At 34.9% G+C, this 24,773-nt stretch overlaps 1 protein-coding gene, 1 non-coding gene and 1 pseudogene across 2 annotated transcripts; 2 read left to right on the plus strand and 1 right to left on the minus strand.

Moving 5' to 3' along the window:
• Positions 1 to 15,390: 15,390 nt before the first annotated feature.
• Positions 15,391 to 15,940, plus strand: LOC115229119 (annotated as a pseudogene).
• Positions 15,941 to 17,884: 1,944 nt separating this feature from the next.
• Trnav-uac lies at positions 17,885 to 17,956 on the minus strand. The gene has a single exon. It is a non-coding gene; the product is annotated as a tRNA-Val (tRNA).
• A 4,075-nt stretch (positions 17,957 to 22,031) lies between these two features.
• LOC115229120 lies at positions 22,032 to 22,724 on the plus strand. The gene has a single exon (XM_029799533.1). It carries the CDS (start codon positions 22,032 to 22,034, stop codon positions 22,722 to 22,724), a length of 693 nt encoding a protein of 230 aa, XP_029655393.1.
• The last annotated feature ends 2,049 nt before the right edge of the window (positions 22,725 to 24,773 follow it).

Raw genomic sequence — 24,773 nt, forward strand, 5'->3', positions numbered from 1 at the left:
TCGAGTTCTGCTTCTCCTTTGAATAGGAGAATTCTGGCAACTCGGGGATCTGATATTTTAGAATTTTCGTCAAATCTGGCTCTTAATAAACAACACTCATAGCGGTACTTAATCCTAAGTGATTAGTTTTCTTAAATATTACCTGTCCGTCAAGTAATAGGACTGGAGGTTCTTAATGGCTGCTCTGTACAGCCTTAATACACGAATTGCGTGGGATATTGGTTTGTAGTTTATGTACGACATGAACGCAGCAGTATAATTCAAAATTTGATTATTTTGTAATATTTAAATATAATTCGAAATATTAATTAAGTGGCATGAATTAAACCCTGCTAAAGGCGAAATGAAAAACTTATTATAGGTGACTGTATTTTCCAATTTTAATTGTGTTTGTAAACGAATAGAAAATCGAACTAAACTAGATGCCTTGGCTTGTCTGCATTAAGACAAAGTTTAATAGAATATTTTCATTGTGTAAAGCAGCGGTTCTCAACCGTGGTCCCCAGAAAATTTTTAGTGGTCCCCAGGAATTTTCGAAAAATAAAAATATATTAAAGTTAAAACTAATTGTACAATTAAGTATAAATCAAAAACATTGAAATTAATTAAGCGGTTCTCAATCGTGGTCCCCAGAAAATTTTTAGTGGTCCCCAGGAATTTTCGAAAAAAAAAAAAAAAAAAAAAAAAAAAAAAAAAATTATACAATTAAGTATAAATCAAAAACATATAAATCAAATCAAAAAAAGGAATAACATCAATGTTCCCAATGCTTGAATATCATCTCGGACACAACCCACCGGATAATGTTCTTCTAAGTCTGATAATCAAACATCTGGAAAATCTCAAGACAAAATTTGATGATTATTTTCCTGTTGAAGACTAATTCCAAACTGGATCGTTCAACCTTTCTTGACCTCATTTAAAGAATATCAGGAACTCAATTTTCAGCAGAGCTTGATTGAACTTCAATGTAATCAGTCTGCTCAGATTATTTTCAAATGTACTTCATTATTAGATTTTTGGTATTCTCATTAATAATTACTTTTTATTGTTAGGTGTCAGATGGCGAAAGAATTCCCCATTTTGAGTAAAACTGCATTGGAATCAATACTTGCATTCCCCACTACTTATCACTGTGAAATGGCGATGTCGTGTCTGACTTTTCTAAAAACAAAATATAGAAATAGACTACGGGTACAAGATGATATGCGAGTAGCTTTGTCGAACATAGAGCCTGATATAAGTAAAATTATTCTGAGCAAACAAGATCAGAAATCTCACTAAATTAATATTAAATTTTCTGTTATTTTCATAATGTTCATGTTATTTTTATAATAAATATTCGAACATGTCTAAACCTGGCCCTGACGAGGCCAAAAATTGTGCGCTAATAGCAAAAAATGTTTATTTTATTTAAGGTGGTCCCCACAAAATTTTATAGTGCAAAAGTGGTCCCCAGTCTAAAAAAGGTTGAGAACCGCTGGTGTAAAGTCTAGTGGAGAAGACAAAGTTTAATAGAATACTTTCATTGTGCGCCCGCAAATCAAGATGGTTTTTCGAGCGGATATCCCTCGCGATAGTACGCTCTAATTCTTTCTCGATCACGTCGGCTTCCCGTCCATGAAGTTTAGTTCCGGATTACTTTTTTATGGAAATTGTTACGTTAAAAAAAAGTCTAGTTCGTCCACAAATTTAAAAATTTTAATAAATAAATTATTTGCCCACACACGATCTTACTTTTTTAGGTCGTCCACACATTTACTTGGAAATTAAATTTATCATAGAATTCCGTTTGCTACTAGGCATCTATTTATTACACACAATCAATCAGAATGTTTTTAAATATATAACATAAAAATATCGTCATAACATTAATCCTACTCATCGTCTGCAATCGAATGGACAAGATTACGTAATTCCATAATCTTTTTTTGTTTCAAACTTAAATGCTCAATTTTTGATTTCTGTTCTTTAATAACACCCCCCATTCGTTCAATCTCTCTCTCATTCTCCATAAGTGAATCTGACATAGACTGCACTCCCATCTCCAACTCTTCCATCTTTTTTAAATGTACTTCGCACGCAGTTTTGTGTTCTAATTACTGCTATAAAGAGCTATTACTCTCATAAGCCTCACTGAGGGACAAGTATTCATCCTTCAAAATATTGTGCTGCTCCACCAGATCATCGAACCCACTCTTTGTTCTATCGAATGACCAATAAAGAAAAACATGTGAGCATATTCCTCGAGTTCTTCATATTCCTTTTTCTGTTCGGCCAAATCTAGAACAATGACCTCGTAACTGACCAAATCAGACATTAACAACTACCTCTCCATTAATTTGTCATATTCAGAAGTCAGAGACATAAAGTCGGTTTCAAAAGTTCTTAACCTAAATTGATATATTGTCAACGTGACCTTTCTGTTTCTTTAACTGTCGCCGCTAACTGACTGCTTTGGTCCTTGAATTCCGCTTCAATTCGTTCCAAATTCCTCACAAGATCACAGTTTTCATTTCTAGATCGATCAAAGTCTTTTTTAACGGAAAACAACTAAAAATGGAAAACAGATTATCGATATTCAATCACCTCAGCCTCCAAAAACTCGATTTCTGTTCTGCAACGGGATCCATACTCCCTCAAACGTACTATTTGCTCTTCACACATATTCACCTGATTACTAAGATCCTTGATCTAGAGAGTCCGTCATTAATTACCCAACCTCCAAGTTATCAGAAACATTATTTTTAGGCACATCATGTTCTTTGGTCCCCCATTTACTCATTTGGAGTGATAGTCTTATTTCGTCAAGAAAAATATACATTTCATAATCCAAATTGAGCTGAGTGACAAATCTGAATGCATCTGAAAATATTTCTGGATCGTGGAGACAAAATGTGATCACATAATACAAATTGGAGCACTTATTCGTATCATTGATGAACACAGAATACCTCGTGGATCAAGGAGACTAGTTGTGAGTTCTCTTCACTGAAAAAGAATCTCAATAGATTAAAAAATGCTCTCTCAGGACGTAAACTAATACCATTAATATGAATAATACCTCAAAAAATGATTCAAAAAATACTCCTCAGATCCTATTTGGTTGCCAGTTATTGCTTTATTAAGAGCATAGATTATTTGATGATCCTAAGTAACATAGATAACAATATACAATATGTATGTCACTTGCATTGAAAGCTTTGTTTTTAGATACAATATCTAGAGCCAGATTAAAGGCATCCAACCCAAAACGTCCAGTAATATTTCGACCCAAAACAGAAAATATTAACGTTTTAACACTTCCCAAGTCTTTGAACCCCTACGATGGGCTTATAGATTCTTCACCTTAACATAGACTATCAAAAATGTCATCATTCCCGCCACAAAAACATCCTCCGCCAACGAATAGTTCACAAAAACTGAGTTAAAACACTCCTCGTTGGCAAGAAAATCACGGATGGACTGCCCGTTAGTGCATTCCACATCACTCAGTAACAAAATATACAAAAAACGAATAATCTAACATTAAATGTGTACTAAACCATAAATTTGGAATAACTATTGGCTCCCTCGAGTTTATGAACGAGGTCAGAAAGAACACGCTCATCCATAACAATTCTAAATATTACTGAGGAAACAAACATACTTCGACGGAATAATTTTAACTAACAGTCCAAGTCCAGTCACGCAAAGTCTGGCTCGTTCTGGGGAATCTGCAACTCCCAAGGCAAAGAGTTTAATGGAGCTGTCAATATTATGTCTAGTCATTATCTGCCAGGTCAAATGAGAGCAAAACTTTATCGGAAATATCGCTCACAGTGCACATCGATAGCAATACCACCAATGAGGGCAAAAGAATTCGTTCTTTGTTCATCCCTTCTAATAATTTTCTGACAAATCGTCGATTAGAGGCCTACAACTGACAAATCTTAAACAACTTGATTACTAAAGTACTGACTGGCCTGACTGTGTGACAACACCGACATTACCAGGAGGGAATTCTCACAATCTGAGGTCACAAATCTGACGGAAAAGTTGTGAACAAAATTTACTTGGTTATTAATGTATCTGTAATTTTTCTCCAATCTACAAGGGGAAGGGTCTGTATGTTGAAACCAACAAGAGATATAAGGTGTAAAATCTAATGAAAAGTTGTTGTTTTAATCCTTACTTGTGGGTATGTGTCGTTATTGGATATATTTTTCAATAAACTCGACAAAAAGTCGGCGTTTAGAGAAAAAAACTCCAAAAAATGAAAATCATTGAACAAAATATTCGAAATTTTTATTGCTGATGTTAAAGCAGAAGAATAGTCAGAATTGTTGAATAAGGTTGCAATTGTTTTTGCAAGGAACAAGTCGTATGGTCTTAATAATGTCAAATCAGCATCACATGTGTGCTCTATCGTCTTCTAAAAGTTATTTCGCTTTTAGTTAACTTTAATTAACGTATCTAGTGATTTGATGTTAATCGATTTTTGTGATGAAATTATTTCGTTATATAGAACCACCACATCATCCATATAGAAAGAAAAACCGGTTATTTATTCTAATTAGTTAAAAAAGATTGAGTAATTTTGTTAAAAAATTATTTTATTTTTCCTAAATTTGCCGGTTACTTAATTCAATAAAATGTTAATATCTAAATCAGCGGTTCTAACCGTGGTCCCTAGAAAATTTTCGGTGGTCCCCAGGAATTTTGAAAAAATAAAAATATATTAAAGTTAAAACTAATTGTGTAATTAAGTATAAATCAAAAACATTGAAATTAACCCGATTTTATTAGCCTGGTTTATCATTCTAGAAATGGTTAACAAGAATCGTCGTCTTTGTTCAGATTTTTAACGTTCAATTTGGATTTATTGAGTTCGTTGCCTCAAATGATGAAATAAAGGGAAAATGCATGATTTGCCATAGAATTTTGGGAAACAATTCACTGAAACCTTCTCAAATTAAGCTCCACAAGGAGCCTGTACACCAAGAAAATTTTTGCTCACATGAATATTTTAAAATCAAAAGAACGAAATTTGATTCACAGTCAAAGCTTGAATGGCTTAATAAGTCCCAAAATAAACCGAGATTAGAAGCATCATATATTCTCTTTCTCTATCTTGATCTTTCTATAAAAAAAGTGTGGCCGTCCTGAGCGAGATGTCAACACGTCGTTTACATTTTGCTGCAGGGCTATTTACAATATAAATTTGTATCTAAACCAAATTTGTCTCAATGATTGTTGCAAAAAACAAAGCTGCACATAATTCTGGGGAAAGGTTAATTAAACCAGCGACTCTTGAAATTGCTCGAATTTTATTTGGTCCAGATGCAGTTGCCAAGGTTAAGGACATACCTTTATCCAACGATTCAATGTTCTGCAGAATGTCAGAATTTTCATGTGATATCCTGGAGCAATGAATTAAACGAATAATAGTCGAACATGTCTGAACCTGCTTTTGATGAGTCCAAAAATTGTGCGCTAGTATCAAAAAAAGTTATTTTATTTAAGGTAGTTCCCACAGAATTTTATAGTGCAAAAATGGTCCACAGTCTAAAAAAAGTTGAGAACCGCTGATCTAAATTACTGAAATAAATTGGATTTTTAAGTGAAATTAAAAATGCTTATTAAATTAATACTATTAAAAAATCCTTCATATCTAAATAATTTCTTTGATTATAAATCGTGGATATAAGAAATAAAAGATGTCGCTTTCTTTACGAATTTCGAATACGGCGATTTGGCATTGCTCCTCGATTCTGTTCCTGGAAACTTTTTTCTTGTTATATAATTGTTAGTCCATGAGTCCTACAAACAATCATCTCAAAAATACAGTCTTGAGTAAATGAGTCCATTTTACAACAACTTCATTTTCTGTATTTAATCCCGGGAATGTGACCCCAACTGTAGACATATCCCCATTTCTAACAATTTTACATAACTTGGCATACCTTCCTTCTAGAATACAACGCACAGGGAGTTCTGATGTTTTCACATTCAGTTCCAAATTAAACTCATATCCATTGTCAACTTCATCACAATCAGAGTCTAATCTACAATGGTGGTCGCATGGACTCGGAGGATTTGAACTTTTTTTACTACGACTATGAATGTCGGATTTACATGCAAGGACATTCATCCTTTGGTGTGAGGAACTGGAAACTATCTTGAAGTTTATAAGAATATAAGAGGAGGTTCCCGTTCTCGTTGCCAACCCACACTGTCTCTTGTCCTACCCAAAGTCCAGTTATTCTGTAACTGCAATTAATTTCCATTCCACTCTTTGAATGTGAATATCAAATAAACATGTCCATGCCGACTTTTTGATGTGTCAATGCTATTCTGGATCTCCCCAGTCTCAGGATCACGAAGTTCAAGAATTGCTGAGCTGTTCTTGGCCACCCACAATCCGCGACTGTCTGTCGTCATCCTCGCGACGTAATCGAACGAATTGGATGATATTTTTATGTTTCCGATACGATTTAAAGTTCTATTTTCAAATAAGAACTTGAACTTTATAGCGATCACATGAATATAGTTTCCTGCCGCACAAAATAATCGAGTTTCGTAATGGCACAGGCACGAAATGGGAGACTTTGATATAGAAATACTCATTGGATTCAACGGACACCGGTAACAGTCAGACAACTAAATCACATGTTAATTAATACCTCAAAAAACACAATATTTTCATTAGCCAGTCCAGCATAAACAATTCGCAAACAGTTTTCGGAATTTTCGACGGCGTTCATGTTCATGACGGTCTCCGAGCATCTTAAATCCCAAATAATTATCCTTTTGGTTTTTAAAGTCATAATACAGCTTGCTGACGTCAATTGCGCTTATGATTCCACAAAGTGAACCAATGAGGACAAAAGACGATTCGACAACAATCATCGAGACTATAGAAGTGTCAATCTGAAATAAATTCCTTAGGAAAACCTCGATATTCAACTCTGAGAGAATGTCGTTGTGCAGATTCAACTCAAACATAATAGAATTATTTTTATCAGAAGAACATAGCCACATACATTCTAGGGATTACGTAATCACGGAATGAACGATCACTAATTAGGACACAGCTTTCCTTCAAAGTTGTAGAAGAATCGGAATCCTTGGGAATAAAAAACGACAAACTTTGTTTTCCAGAATAGTATTTATCATTTTATTTTGTTTTAAGACTTTTTTGTAAGGTTTTGAGTCGTACTGTTTTCATAGAGCTTAAAGCTTGTTTATCCGGAAAATTCTCAATTCTGGCCCGTAAGCAAACTAAAATAAAGTAGAAATGTAACTTCCACAAGTTGGTCAGGATTTGTTGACAAAAAACACAAATTTAAGATGTTTTAAAACGGACACCGTGTCATGCATCTGTAATAACGAATTCTCGTTTGCTTTAAGAAGTGCCATGTGATACGGAAAAGAGCCTCTCTTCCGTCAATAAAAAAACAGTCCCAGACTCTCAACATGGTCTGAGTGTTAGCTTTCATAGTACCTCAAACGGAAGAATGTCGTAAAAGAGGGACATGAACCACGGAAAACCGACGAGTGACAAATCAATATTGTGATTATCAGGACTACCTCCAGAACCTATTGTTACTATATGGGGAAGCTGGCTTTGAGCAACCAAGTACTACGTGGAACATTTTCCCAGAGTGTTGGAAATATGCAATTCGTTAAAAGGAGAATCCCTATTGATTCGGAGGGCAAAAGAATCAATAAACCATGAAGGACTTGTTAATGATTTAAAAAAATATGGAATCACTATTCTCCACTTGCGGATGTTCTTCCTGAAATTGAGTCCACAAACTTTTCAATCGAGAAGGCTATTAATTTTTTGAAAATACTCGATCTGAAAGAAGATACCTGCAAAATAAAAGAATATATTGATAAAAGAATGAATAAGAATGAAATTATGAAAATTGTTACGGAGAAGAAAATTTTTCTCCTATGGAAAAGTTGCGACTACTCCAATGTCAGACAACTACATGTTCTGTGGAGCGTTCATTTTCAATTCTCCATAAAATTTAGGCAAAAGATCGGAATTTTAAACCGGAGAACCTTAAATTTTATATGATTCTTTATAACTCCTGATTTAAAAAAAATTCTTGGCTCTTTATAGGCAACTTTTTGGTCAACTTTCGTTTTTTGGCTCAATTTAGTTGACGATCCAAGAGAGTTTTCTTGGCTCCTGGAACGTCTGTCGATTGCTGTGATCCGAGGGAACGGCTTCGCCATTCGCGAGGCTGGTCGGGTGTCTCGTGAGGCCTTTAATTAACATAGCTATCTTTAATTTCTTTCTTGCAAAAAAAAACTAGGTGGTCTAAAAAAAAAAATTTAGTTGACTTTTAGAGGTCATTTTTGATATTTTTGGGTCAACTTTGTGGTTGCCCTATTTATTATAAATAGGAAAAAATTAAAAAACAAAAATGGTGAAAAGAATTCCCACCCCGAACAATAATGAGAATAATGACTATCTTGAAAATGAATTAAATGAAATTTGCTGCATAATTGAAGAATTAGACCAATGGTTAGACGAATATATTTTGAACGAAGAGAATCTGACACCGAATGATCTAAATTTGATCAACATGATCGTTCAGTTTATAGAATTTTTGTCGGAGAAAATTGATGATATTGGAAATCGAACTTGAAACTAATATTAATTTCTTTATTTTTCTCTATTTAAATAAATGGTTTAACTCCGAAGCTCCTATATACTTTAAGAAGCTCTCCGTGCTTTCACGAACAAAATCTCCTTCCCGATATTAAAAATATTCTGAAGTCCGGAGCAGAGTCGCTATGCAACGTACGTTTCGACCCTCTGGGTTGGATTCAATCCACCCTGCCTGTAAGCCGCGGTGGGATTGGACTCCGTTCTCCTGTGTCTATTGCTCTTCATGCTTCCTTTCGTCAACGGCATCATCCCGTGTCCTCACTAACATTGTTCTCAGAAACCTACCCGAACGAAAAATGTCAGTTGATCACGTGGCCGCTTTGGACCAGTGGGATTCATTGAACAACAAGAGACCCAGTGACCCGTGTATCCAAGCTCGATGGGATGCCATCTCATGTGAAGCTCTTGACGTACATCTACGCAAAAATTTCGATCAGCACAGACTTGCATGTCTCCGCGCAGGCTGATGCACAGGGAGTGAGGCCTGGGTTGATGCTCTCCCTGTCCCTTCCACCGGTAACCTATTAGACAAAGATTGCCTACGAATTGGATTATCATTCTTTAATTATTAATAATATGTTTATTCGGTTTTATTGTTATTCCATTATTTATTTATTTATTTAATGACCAAAAGACCAGGGTAAACCAGTAAATTATAATCCCCGTGATCCCCCATTTAAGCGAGGGAGATCTTTCTGAAAGGTTCGATCCTGCCCACATGATCGAACTGAGACGACGATGTCTTATGGTCAGAGTGCATTTTAGGTTATCCTAATAAAATTTTCAGATAAAATTTATCGTTCATTTAAAAAAATTATTTTTATTCTAGATTAACCTCAGGAGGTGTCGAAAAAGTCTCCAACGAGAGCTAATGATCTCGAGAGTTATTGGCCTACAGTCACACTTATTGTACAGTCCGCTTCGCGAGATCCTGGATGGCCAGGAAATTCCAGTTATGTTTCTTAGATAATTTCTATGAAACGAGTCGAGCTTCTCCAATTCCTCTTTTGTCGTGCTCTAGGTTAAGAGTTGTATAAGAGGATTAATTTGATAAATGTGTCGTATAGCATTGTCCTTTATTTTATGGTGTTCCCTTTCTGTTTTAGCCATATGTTTTTCAGCCTGTGTAGTGCCGCGTTTTTCTTCGTATGACATCTTCGCTGCTTCCTAATAGAGAGCCAAGTTTCTTAGTGTTCCTCCATTTCTCTTCGAATGGGTTATTCATTCGTCTTATTTCTGTCCATTCTGTTTTTTCCCTGTTCATGGTGAGAAGCCATTTCCCAAGTATATCTGGTGCTTTTTCTAGCACATTTTCCATAAGTTTTGTGTTTTCAGAGATTAGGTCGACATCATCGGCATAAATCGCTTCTTCTATTTTTTCAGTTCCTATATAGCGATCTCCAAGTATATTGTGAATATTAGCGGCAACAGGGAGTCTTCCTGAGGGGTGGCTGTGTTTATTTCAAATTTCCCTGAGTATCTTTTTTCAACTCTCACAAGGAGATCTGTGTTAGATAGATGAATTTGGGTCATTCTTAGACTCAATTCGTCAATAATCCCTTCCACTACTGTCATCAGTTTGCTCTTGTTAACCGAGTCGAAGGCTTTTGATAGATCTAATTCCAGAATGTGGATGGCATTGCAATATCTTTGATGTGTCGCACATCTCTATTTGTGAATCCATACTACATCAGCCTTTGGTTTTGGTATAGCTATTAGTATTCTTGTCCCCAGGTGCAAAGTTGAGTTAGTTGAAAACATTCATTTAGTAGTGTAGCGATTTTTTGAAAAAGGGAGTAAGGACCATATTTTGAATTCTGGGTTTATTGTATCTAGTCCAGGGCTTTTGTCATTTTTTAGTTTTTAAAATGCTGTTTTTAATTCCAAAATTGTAATTAGTTCCTTTATGGGTCTTTAATCACATTGAAAAATTTCTCAAAATGTGTTGCAATTACCTCCACCTGCTCCTCAGCATTTGCCATTTTTATTCTTGATTATTCGTTATTTCCGGTTTATGTGTCGTAATAAACGAGTGCCCACATAGATTTAAAAATTATTTTTTAGTTTAAATAACTCTTTAATTTTGCGGAGCAGATCTGTTGCTGAAGGTGACAATAACCACTCTCTGATCACTGACTAAATCTTCATATGAGCGTGCGTCTATGAGAGGGCGTTTGTCATTAATCCGGCATATAATATAATCAATTTGGTTGTATGTAGAGACTAGCTTTCCATCTTTATTTCTTCGTTCGCCCATCCAAGTGGTTATGTGGTATGAATGATGGGAGAATGCGGCACAAGAACAGTTTGTTTACTGTCCAGAAATGGCCAAGTATGGGCCAAAGCATGTATCTTTGCCCTGTCTTCCCATGAAGGTATCTTCTGAGTTCTTTTTTGTATATAAGTGAGGACGGCTCATATTCGTTATACGTTTTTGATAATGCTGAGTAGAATTCATCCAGTTCGGTCGGGTTTTTTACCATTTTTCCACACTGTGTGCATATTATAATTGTTAGTATATTTTTAGGGGAGCCGGAAAAAACGAGGCACCTCACAACCTCACTAAAAGGGTGACATTTTTGTTATTTAATATACTTTATAATTAATTAGAATTAAAAAATAATTGATACATAAACAATCAATTATACACGCGTGTTTTCACGCTAGTTTTCTTGTGGTGCACTATGAAATTTTGTATTTACAATTTTTTTTATTTTCTGTTTATTTTTGACAATTCATCATTGTTATGTTTATTGGTTCTTTAAATCTTCTCTTATACGAAGGGAGTCGATTTAAAGGCATATATAAATGCTTATAAACATTCTTAACAGTGATTGGTGTCTTTTTTTTATTTATTTTGTATATAAAGACAGTATTGTTGAATACAATCTGTTGATTTTTTTCTTTAATTTAATCTTTATTTTATATACCGTCCAAACTAAATTATATAATAACGTTGCGCACAAAAAGTCCTGTGAATACCCTGTTTCATCAAAAAACTATGAGTTTTTGTGAACATATTGAACGACCTGTTTTGATGTAACCCTATTTTGTTGATTTTTTTATTTTTAATTTTTTGGTTGTTTTTCTATTTTTTTATTATTTTCTGCAAATACAACATCTGCGAAGCCATTGAAATCTGCAAAGCCAAATTCAAACCTTGAAATAAAATCATTTGCTTCAGGAACAAGTTCAATTTCATTTGTCAGCTAAAATAAAAACATCAGCCAAACCAATGAAGGGTGGAAGATTTTATTCCCCAACAACTCGAAAGCCACCGTTCCCACTCCCCAGACGTCAATCTGTCGATACAACGTTTTTAGAAAAGTTGAAGATATCTTTCCAGATTTCCGGAGCAATTTCAGGATATTCATCACAGCAAATTACTTGTTCCTGCCTGGCAGAAATATCAAAAATTTCAATTTTGATTTGTGTACTTTAAAGGAAGACTGCCTCTGCAGAAACATAATGTATGAAGTCACGGGTATGCTACGATACACACTTTGGCACAAAATCCCAAAAAATGAGGGCATTGATCACTTCAAAGCATTTAAATTCACTACCGTCATGCATTCCCTCAAAGAATTCACTTTAGCCATTATTTTGAGTAACATACTGTTAAATCCACTAAAGGTGACCGAAACAAAATCATCGTAACGCCATAATAACCAAAGATATGCTCGTGGACAATATTCTTGCTGTGTACGAGATTATTAGCGAATGGAGATCATTGGCCTGACTAACAATGCTCAAAGATAAAACTTGAAATCGACGCAGCGAATTATCTTCAATGTTCTTTTTTCGCATTGAGATATTTGAATTCCAAACGAGCAATTTTTCGAAATGGACGAAAAGTCAATAGATGGAAGAACAAAGTCCTAAACTCAGCATTTGATAATTAAAACTGTGTCGAAAAACGATTTCTGAACGTTAAGATTTTGTCAATCAGTTGAAGCAATCCAATAATTGATGCTTCGAAGTGAACAGACATTACTTTGTCTTTCTGCTTTCGAAGAGGTCAGAAAAGTCAGAGTTTGGTCACCTGTTGCTGAGGAAATCTTTACTGTGTTGTCATTCAACCTAAAATTCTCTGAATTAAAAATAACTCATTATTAATGAGTGATGCCGATTAGATAAAATTGAAAAGTGAATAAGATGATTTTGCAAAACTGACTAACATTTTGGTTTTTTTGAGCTTCAATAAAACTCTAAATTTTGATTATATAAAAAAACTATTTAAATTGAAAAACTTTTCATTCTTTACTAACGATTCAGATAGTTGCTGTTTTTATAATTATGATAATTAATTGGATTCTCGTCATAATACAATTTAAGTTCATATTTTTAATTTATACAAACAAGACAAAAATTACAGATAGCTAAGTTAGTTAAAGGCCTCACGAGACACCCGACCAGCCGCGCGAATGGCGAAGACGTTCCCTAGTTCATATTTTATAGAAATTTTTTTTAAATGAAAATTCAAACTAATTGATAAATCAGTCAGCTGTTGACGAGCAATGATTTATAAGGTCAATGTAATAGGCCAATTTATTTTGTACATCAATTAATAACAATTAAATTTAACTTAAATTGTTTTTTTGAGCCATTTTTTAGCTCTCTAACTGCAATCTCTTGTCGACCATCACCAATCTGATCCTCACTCCAGGATTGTTGTTCCATGGGCACGATTCTGTCGTCCTCAAATTGTCGTAGAGATTTTCGTTCATCACTCATCATTCTCTTGAAAGTTCATCCCATGTCGGTGCTCCACTAACATGCTGTCAAGAGTTTTCTTTAGTACGATAGATTGAATATATGCCCTCGGAATAATATCCACACCCAGAAAATCCATATATGATTTGTAGAATTTACTCACAATTCCCTCCCAAGTCATAACAATAGGGACAATTTTAACTTTCGCTTTGTATATTTGGGACAACTCTCCAGCGAGGAGGTCGTATTCATGAAGTTTTTCAATCTCAACCACCTTCAGCATCTCCTGAGAAGTGATTCTGACCTCTACTAAAGTAATCTCCCTTGTCCTTTTATCGAAAACAAATATATCCGGCTTGTTATTTTGTACTTTGATGTCTGTCATCAGCGTCGTATCGACTCTAATCTCGACATTCTCAGTTGTTACTATTGATTGGACTGAGTGAGTCTTCAGTTTCTTTGAATATGTGATTCCATATTTACGACACAGGTTTAAATGAAGACATCTCACCACCACCTCATTGTGACGGCGTATATAGGTTTTTCGGATCAATATAATAATTTTTAATTCAAAGAATTTTTTAATTCAAAGAAAAAAAGATCAAAAAGAGTAAATTATCGTAAATGTGCCGAATGTCCAGCTTACTTCTTCCTCGAGAAGGTCTTGTAACGACATTAAAGCCAACTTCATCCAAAAATATTAAAGCTTTATCATTATGCAAAGCTTCCAATTTTTGAAATCTGTTGCATATTGTCTTCTGCTTTCTATAGTTGAAACTGAGTTTCTTCTTTCTGGTATTAATGTAACTCTTTTAAGAGTATAATGAAAAGAATTTAAAGCCTTGGCGACGTTGTCCAGTGATAATTTTAAATTAAATTTGAAAATATCCATTCGCTCAAATCCTTCAAAGATCTGGTGCAATCTTCCATCAACATATTCAACTTATTCTTGTTTCATTTCGTCTGTTAGCTTAGACCTTCTATCTCCACCACGTTTAGATGGAATAACTTTCCCCGTTTAACTTTTCAAAATACTGTTAACGGTTTGATATTTTTTGTCGAACAGTTGAGCAATATCTTTGGTTGAATATCCATCCAAAGATTTGTTTATTATACTTTCTCTCACATCATTAGATATTATTTGTCGGCGAACCATCGCTGGTTCGATTGAATATTCAGAAGCATTTTGATTATGTAAATCCATTAACAGTAAATTCAGGTCAATAAAATTTAAATTTTATTTAATTTAAAAATTATTTTGGTTCGAAAAGTTATTATATTGGTTCGAAAAATTATTATATTGATCCGAAAACCCTATATAATCACTATTTAACATTCTATTGCATCTCGTTGCCAAATGATCGAAAGGCCATATTAAAGCAATTAATTAAATGGAATTTAATCCTGTCTAAAAATAAATCTTTTTTATCTTTGGAAAATATGCATTTTATGAACCCTTACAGATGTAGTGACGTTCCGTTAAGATGGTCTCATTATCTGAACTTGATTCTTGTAGCATTTGACTCAATTTTTTAGATTAAAAAAATTCCTTTATGATCTAAATATTTTTTTATTTACTTGAACTTTAAAATTTCAGATTTTTGTTAGTTTCATTCTTCGGCGTGATATTAAAGATTTTATCTTTTTATAATCCGTCTGTACACTTATTTATAATCTAAACCTTTATTGACTTTATTATTTTTTTGATAACAAGTGGTTGTACTTCTACGCACCACTTTTTCCGAGTTTCCAAGCATTTAATGAAACACAAATCATTCTAGGATTACAACCTCTCAATCAGGAATCTATTCTTCCTGTAGAACCGATCACTGCCGACGATTGTGCACTATACATTTGAAAATATTCCTGCTGACTCGTTTTCCCAAAAAAATCAATTTGGAATACAAAGGGACAATCTGTTGCCAGCTGTGTTGTTGATCCTTGTTAATTCTGACAAATATTATTGTTGCAATTATGTATATAAATTTTCACACTAAAAATAGACAAATATGAAACACAATGTTTTGGTTGGGTGTACGGGAAGTGTGGCCAGTACCAAGACTCCTCATCTTGTTGAACAATTGATGGTTAAAGTTCAATCATATTTCCAGAAAATTGCAAACGTAAAACTTGTTGTTACAGAACACGCGTTGCACTTTTTTTCGAAGGATTCTGTGAAATGCCCAGTCTATCAAGACAGTGACGAATGGGTTGACTATCATTTTTGATACGGCAGAGGTGGGAAAAGATGGGGGACACTATTTTACATATTGATATCAGGAATTGGGCTACTCTCTTCTTGATTGCTCCACTCGATGCCAACAGTCTCTCAAAAATTAGTCACGGCCTCTGCGACAATTTACTTGTAGATTAGTATAATCAGTCCACCTCCATTGCTCGTTGTTGGCCTCCTGATAAGCCACTTCTCTTTGCGCCTGCCATGAACACGACAATGTGGGACCATCCAGCCACTTCCGAGGCTTTGGAAAACTGCGGAATTTGGGATATGAGCTTATCCCCTGCATATATAAGCATTTGGCTTGTGGGGATACTGGTTAGACTTAGTTTTCATCTTCTCCAGGATTTGGGGCAATGGCTGAGGTGGATGACATTTGTAAACAAGTCTCGACTTTTCTTGAACGATGAATTTTTTAAAATTTCTTTTAGTATTTTAGTTTTTCTTTAAAAAGATTTGATTTTTATTCATCTTCACTTTACTAGTTTTAAAGTCAGCTTCTATTGTCTGTTTACGTTGAATATCTCATAATTGATTGTTAAGTGACTAAAGAAAAAACAAATTTTTTTCAACAATTCCAAACAAGATCGATTTGCAATCCGAACCTTAATGAGAGTAAAAATTAATTTACAACGTTATCTCTCAAGGAATAATTGTATTTATGCCAATTCTTCTATTTATCTTTTTTTAGTATTCATCGGATTTATCTCAAAATCAAAGGATCCGTCTGCTAGCCATTCTCGCCATTAGTTAAAATAAACACCTTTTATGTATTCGATCATCGTTAACTGATTTTTTACAAGAATTCCCTTAAAAATATGTATATTTTCTTGAAAAACTATAATCTTAGATTGTTCAGACTGCTGTAAATCCTTTGAATCTTGAACTTTCCCAGACAATTCGGATTTCGGAATTTTTCAATTCTGTCCTATTATTGTCAGATTTAGAATCTGGGGACTCGATATTTTAGAAACTAAAATAATTATAATCATAAAATTGACAATATAAGTCAAAAACAAATAGGATCCATTTGTATCCTCAGTTAACACTTTAGACCTTTTCAGATCGATGAGGCCAATTTAACATCGCTCATTCGGAATAGAGGCATAAACATGATTAAACACACAATCCCTAATTTGTCACTTTGTTATGGAATGTCTTAAGTCATATAGCGATGCATTAATATTCTCCAAATATCCTTCTTTCTAGGTCAATCAAAAAAATTAAATTTCAATTTGAGATCAAATAATAAACTACGAACCATTTTGTCTAAACAGGCCATGTTACCAATAGCTTGCTACAAAATTAGTCATCTTGCAAAAAATAAGCAGCCTTTATTGAGATTGAGAATTTAATAAAGCAAAATATTCTTATATTTACTGAAGAATTTTGTTCTTCATAAATTAACAAAGTTGACTTAACTAACAGCTTACCAGTAATACAGGTTCTCAGAAAATTGAGAAAGTATCTGAAGATCTAGCTCCATACTAAATCAAATTTTTATAAATTATTCTATTGGTTTTGACACTTTACTACGCATTCAACGTCCAAAAACTTCCAAAAGATTTACGGTTACATCAATAATCGTTTATTATTTAAAAATAAAAAAATATACTGGTGTTTTAATTTAATTTTTAGAGTTGGGGATAATACAATTATTTAAGTAAAGATACATAAATACTTTATTAAAAAAGAAACTAATTAACTAAGTAATTTTACTACTTGCGAATTCGGGAAAACTGCCGTTGAATACTCAGCGGGGGTCGTTGAGCTGACTTGTAAGCTCTCGACTATCCTTTTAACAACGTCAAAAAATAAGACCATCGGACGTGAGTCACTTAAAACTCCTATTAAAAATCTGGGCTGCGAAATATTTCCGGTATCCTCGTGACATTCGATGAGAAATAAGGAAATGGATTTAGTGACTTGTGTATTGAAATGGATTTAATGACAATTTTAGACCCAAATACATGGAAGACCCAAAATTCCCTAAAGTCAAAGGATTGTTTAGAAATTTAACCAGACGGCTCAAGAAGCTTTTCAAAAATAAAAAATTGTATAATAAAAATAAAATGATGAAATACATTGAAAAGTTTAAAACGAAAAGCCTTCTCATCAATAGGTAGGCTGTTTCTTAAACATTTCTTAGGAGTTAGTCAATCCAGGAGAAAAAGACAGCATTGAACAAGAATTTCTAACAATGTCTCACAATTTATCCACCCGCGACAAAATATGACCAAAATGTTGAATTTTGAAAAATAGAATAATACCCCGACTGGGAGTTGACCCAGAACCTTTCGCGTGTAAGGCGAACGTGATAACCGCTACACCACCGAGGCTGATATTTTAATTTTCGTGCATTGTAGTAAAACCTCTATCACTTAAATAGACGACATTACTCATCCCATGTTCCAACTGTCCGAAATGAGTATAATCTGTTTTGTCAGTACATGGAGGTGATTCTCTTAGAGTACTCTCCTGACTACATTTCATCGTATTCACTTGGCTTGAATTCGATCAGACTGAAGTAGTAATCAAGCAAAGAGATTGCATACTCATTCAACGAATGGAATAAGTTAGAATACGTAATTTTTTATCAAATATATCATTTGTTAGTAAGTAGAAATAATTATGTGAAGAGATCATTGTTGTCCGCAGATTAGCCAATGGTGGCTGCCATTTTGCATTTTTATTTAATTTTCGAAACTCTGTCGGTCCAAGTTTGTCAGATTTCTTTCCACTTCTACTTTTCAGTTCAAGAAACAGAGCTGCTTAAAAGTTAAAATTTAAACCTAAATTATTTCTAGGCTGAAGGGAAATGCAACGTGAATATTCCTCTAAGTCGATTCCTAAGAGCTTCCTTATTTCCAATGAAATAAACTAAACTAAAAGTTATCAAAAAACTTTGATCAGATTCCAATCTCTGATTCCAATTTTAGGTAAATTTGAGGCGTGCATGTGAATTAGTTTTCGGCCATTTATGTAGTTATTCTCAAAGCATTCCTTTCGATTAATCAAGCATTGGTTACTGCCAACTCAGGGTGGCCAAGTTCTGTTTTGACCCAGTCTCCCACCTGCTTGATAGACCAGTCAATGCAATCTGGTACACTAACTAATTCGTGAATAAAATAAGTGTCTTTTGTGAGTCAATGTCCGCAAATAAACCATTCAATGAAATCTTTTTAGAATACACAGAAATAATAAACAAATTTAAAAAGTAGATAAATAAAATAAATTCTAGATGATCAAAAAGAGCAAATAACAGCGATCTCATAAAACAAATGTCTGCCCTAATAAAGTCCTTCCACCACCAGGGAGAATTCGACGATAACTGTGCCGCATTTCTCCACTACCTAAGCCACGAGTAGTCCAATTTATCATAAAATTAGTTTTCAGGCAGCCTGTTCTAAGGAAGTATTGTCCGACCCGACAGATCTTATAGAAGCAGCCATGAAATACATTTCGCTTGACACGTACTGCAGAATGAATCGTTTCATAACATACGGAGAGGATCTGGAGAACGCAATACAGTGCTACAATCAGTGCATTCAAGTTAATTTGTGTCATCATTCGGCAGATCTTCATTGCGGCCAAAAAAAGCCTAAAAGTATTTCAATTCAGTTTGGAAATCGGGCACTATTTGGTGGTACTAATATTACATTTTATTAGAAAATTTGCCACTTTCAGGATGCTCTGAATTATCTGTAAAAAGCATTGGAATACTCGGAGAGTGTATACTAGTATATAACCCACTCAGGTGGTTGTCGAACAGATATTTGTAAAGCAGTTGATAATAGAGTGCCATGTGGATATCAGTTGTGTGCTGACTGACCCAATTAGACGAATTCGAGAGTGCATTCGACGTGGTTAATTCGGTTTTTGAGTTCGAGGGAGTGTCGAACAAAGCATTGCTGTACCCTCTCTTTGGAGTACTCGTCGAGTTGGAAATATCGAGGGTGTTCCTCCTCTGCATTGTGAATGTATTGAGTTGGCTAATTGGCCAGAATTGCTCTATTTCTCTGTGGGAGAATGATTGTGAGATTTTTGGTAAATATTGTGGGAGGACAGTCAAGGAGGACCTTTCGAGAGGACCCGAAGGTTGTCGTTCTGAATATGTTTGACAGATAAACTCGTGTCGACTGAGGTGTACCAGTATTTGAAGACTCTTTTGGTAGACGAGATGGGAGATTGATAGGTGGCCGTGGCTGATTTGTCTGTCGATGATGTCAAACAGGTCGAGGAATTGTTTGGACGGGAAAAATATTTTGGTCTCCACTTCCGGGGGAATCGACGTAGGGGATTTGTCTTGGGGAAGTGATCTGTCCGACTCCAATGATAGACTACACACAACTAACATCTCCCGAGTATTCGCACATTCCTTCCCCTATAAATTTGACTTGGACTTGTCTCCCACATGGCTCGGTATCTATTCAAAGTCCTCACTCAGAACCAACCTCCTTTCAACTCAAAATGAGTAAGTCGGGTGGATCCTTTTTTCTTGGGGGACGCAAAATTGGCACATATGAATGGATGAGTAAACCACTCGGCTAGACAGATGAAGGGAAGGATCTACCGAATCCAATCCGAGTATCCGGCGAAATATCCTTAGAAATATTTCGAAAACTCTTGCAGCTGAAGAAAAACCACTTGCATGCCATGCATTATCCCTGGTTGGATATAAAAAGAAAAACTCTGGAGAGAGAGCGAGAATAATCTCTTTTATTAATGAAAAAATTGCGGTTATCCAAAAAAAGTTAGCTACACATGAAACGAGGAAAGGATTTCGACTAGATAATCAAAAATTTGAACTTAATCGGAAAGCTTTCTACAGAGGTCTTAAAGAAAACAGTACTAAAAACGTCATCTCAGTGGATGATGAAGAATGTGGAATATACTGGGAGAACATGTGGCGAAAAAAACAGTTGATTGGTGAGACAATTGAGATCGAGAAGAGGATGACTGGAGTGGAAGGCGTATCAGCCGAGGTCCAAAAGTGTTTATTTGAAGAGACAGTTAAATATTTGCCAAATTGGAAAGCCCAGGCTGTGATGGAGTCTATAATTTCTTCTTGAAGAAGTTTACATCACTTCATGATTCAATCTTTCAGCAAATCCTTAATGTCATTAGTGGAAAAACCATTCCAGGAAATTGGTTCTATACAGGGGTCACACACCTGATCCCAAAGTGCGAAGATCCAAGGTCTCCAAAGGAATTGCGGCCTATAACATGTATGCCGTCTCTCTATATACTGATGACTAAATGTGTAAATACCAAACTTTGTGAATATGTGGAAGCTTACGACCTCCTCTCAGAAAACCAATTGGGGACGAGGAGAATATGCCAAGGTGCGAAAGAGCAAGCAATAGTTAACAAAGAGATCAACAGATCAAACGATTACAAGCTACACTCTGCATGGATTGATGTTAAAAAAGCATTTGACTCAGTGGATCATTCTTTTTTACTACAAATTTTGGAAAAGTCTGGGATACCTGGATGGATTGTAAAATTTGTCGAGTCGCTGATTACTAAATGGAGTGTCAAACTCAGACTAAATAACAAATATATTCGAGATGTACGAATTGAACGGGGAATCCTCCAAGGAGACAGTTTGTCACCTATGCTGTTTGTCCTTGTGTTGGACCCACTGAGCCGCCTATTATCTTATAAGTTCCCGAAGGTCTCTATGGGGCGAGAAAATCAGATCACACCGTTTTCGACAAATCATCTTCTTTTCATTGATGATTTGAAACTTGTTTCGAAGAGTGAAAATGTTATTGTCAAAATGATGGAAGAGGTGAATCATTATTTCCATGCGGTTGGGTTGGAGAAAAATTTGGAAAAGTCGGCCACGAATACCTACTTGTTGTCAGAAGAGGCAAGAGTTCTTGATGGAATTGATGGATACAAATACCTTGGAGTGCTTGAAAGCTCAACTGGGAAAATCCAGAAACAGAAAATGCTGAAAATCATTTTGGAAGAAGTAATTATGCGGATAGAGAGGCTAGCAAATACTAAATTGAATGGAGTAAACTTATTCAAAGCAATTAATGAACACGCTCTTTCATTGTACAATTATTACATCGGACTAGTTGATATTGAACCATTTGAATTCGAAATGGTAGACGATACAATCCGATCAAAATTAACTGAATACAGAATACACCTCCGACCAGCAAACAAACAGAGATTATATCTTCCTCGTAAGAATTTTGGGAGAGGATTACGCTCAATTTCTTTTCTAAGTGAAAGTATGCTCCTTGGACTCCTTTTGGACTTAAAACGCAGAAGTGGTGCTTGCAAAAGAAGCTTCTCGATTCTTCATGCCGAAATGTTGAAAAAACTCATCTGGCCACTATTGAAGAATACTTGAAGCGCAAAAATTCTTTGGAAGATTCACTTTTACTGGAAAAAAAAATGTTGTCAGATGCGCAGAACAAACGCCTACTGGATCAGACCTTTTCAAAAAGTCTTCACTCAATTCTCTATAAAAATTCTAAGGAAGATTTCGTGAAGGTTGAAGATTCCAGTCACTGGCTAGCCAGAGGCAATAATTCTCCACGGTCAGAAGGCTTGTTCTGTCTTCTACAGGATAGAAATTTATTCTTCGCAGACCACAATTTAATGTGTCCACACTGTATGAAATGGAAGAAGACTGTCGACCACTGTGCTACCAGATGTGAAAAGATGCTGCATGGGGACTATGTTAGAAGGCATAATGAAGTAGTTAGGTGTATTCATTTTCATTTATGTCGAGAATTCGGACTCAAGAATGAGAAGAAGCTGAAAACTCACTCTGTACAAACTGTGTCTGTTAATGAGTTTGTCGAAATCAAAGTGGACACCTTCATTAAAACAGACATAATACTAGAACATAACAAACCCGATTTGTTTATCTTTGACAAGAAGAACAACCGGATATTCCTGATTGAGGTTGGGATAACATCTGCCCCAAACTTACAACAAGTGGAGGTAGAAAAACTTAGAAAGTATGACCTTCTATCAAAGGAATTGGAGTTGATATATCATGCCAATGTGAAAATAGTACCGATTGTATTAACTTGGGACGGACTTGTCACTTCAAATTCCAACAGTATGCACAATCGTTGAACATCAATGAGAGAACACATGCGTATATACAATCACTCACTATCAAAAAAACCCTTGAGAGCATGATTGTTTCCTATAGGAACAGAATTGAGCCACGCCAAAGGACTCTCGAACTGGACAAAAGAATAAAAGTTATTTATCGACAAATAGATATGACCATAACTTCGCCACTGCCTGTCAGCACTTCCCAAGGAAAGAGGCTGGCATCCTTACCTGAGGGAATATCAGAATAGAGGAAGTAATGAACAGATTGAGAAAATTATACTTTAATTAATACTTAATTGATTCATTTGGTGCTAAGAAAAAAAAAGAATTGTCATACTGAAGTCAGAGTGCAGACAGTATGGACAGGGATTTAATATCCTTTAATGCAGGAATACGTTTATACGATAAACAAATAGACTTGGTATCAAAAACACAGAAAAATAGAAAGACTCACTGCTGAAATACAAAATAAAATTTCGAGGTCTTTCGATTTAACCTCTAGAGCAGGGATGTCAAACTCAAAGTCCCTATAGAAAAACAAGAATCCCAAATTATAATTAAAAACAACATCCAGGATATCGATCTAATGTTTAATTAAGGACCAGGTAATTGAATTTCTTCATAGCTTTATATCAACTACTTGGAAAATAAGCATTAAAAGCAATTATATCTAGCCTCAAGCTTCTTACTCAAAGAATTACTCCCTCAGTCTCTCTTTTCTCCATCTTAGCAACCCATACTATGCGTAAACAATAATTCCAAAAGCATTCTTTAAAATTATCAACAATCTTTTTAAGCAAAAAACTAGATCTTTAACTAATGAGACTAAAAGAAAACTAAAATCTTAAAGGACGGAATTTATAGATTTGATCCAATATAACATCAAAAGCTATATAAAATAAGAATGTTCTAGAGCAGCGGTTCTTAACCTTTTTCAAATTTTTGATAAATTGTACCCCTTGGGGTTAAAAATGGATCCCGCGTACCCCCTATCGATTTTTAAATTTTTACATATCTTTTTTTGAGATAAATGATTTAATTATAAAATATAAATTATTTTCTAACTAAACAAAATCAATAAAATATTTTATGCCGAAAAAGTGTAAAAGATTTAATTATAGTGAGATATTTGTTGTTGCTTTTCTGGAATTCACCATTGCATGCCATCTCCACAAGTCGGTTGGAAGCAGAAGCGTATTCTTCACCAGATACCTTCATTCCGTGCTTGTGTTCGATCATCATACTCTTGAGCGTTCTTTTCAGTACAACGAATTGGATGTATGTCCTCGTTCCTGCTTGAATAGATAGTTTCTTCATATAATTTTTGAAGCATTTCGAGACAACTCCATCCCATGTCATAACCACAGGAATTATTTTTACTTGACAGCTATACAGAAGCGAAAGCTCACTTGGCAGTAGATCATACTTGTGACACTTTTCAACCTCCACTTGCTTGAGGCGATCCTGTGAAGTAATACCCACTTTAATTAGATTTATTTCGTTTCTGACTTTTTTGTGGACAAAAATATCTGGCTTGTTGTATTCTACTTTTGTTTCGGTGAGGATTGTTGTATCAACCCTGATTTCAACTTTTCCCGTCGACAGTGTTGACTGACCGCAGTTTCGCATAAGTATGTTGTTGGATAAGGAATTAAATTTTGCATACTAGAAAATTGTTCCGCGTATCCCCTAGGCACATGTACCCCCGGTTAAGATACCCTGTTCTAGAAACTAAAAGGTATGCTTTCAAGAAAGTGGTTAAAACTACGTAAGCATAAACCAGCGAGAATATATTTAAATAAATGTCCCCTTTCTTGATGATTGTTAGAATTATTTATTAATCTCAATCAAATATAAAATGGATAAGAGAAAGTAAATTAGTCTACGACGATATTTATACATCCATTCGAATGCTTGTTTTATGTTCTGTCCATTTTTACAAGATATTGAAAGCATTTTTATGTCCGAGGTACGATCAGGCCATCGTTGTAAAATTCTTAAAATATAAAAAAATAAGACTTTGCAACAAAATTAGGAAAAAAAAGTATGATCAATGTCTCCAGA

This window comes from Octopus sinensis, unplaced genomic scaffold, assembly GCF_006345805.1.
Source record: "Octopus sinensis unplaced genomic scaffold, ASM634580v1 Contig11888, whole genome shotgun sequence".
In the NCBI taxonomy this organism is placed as follows: domain Eukaryota; kingdom Metazoa; phylum Mollusca; class Cephalopoda; order Octopoda; family Octopodidae; genus Octopus; species Octopus sinensis.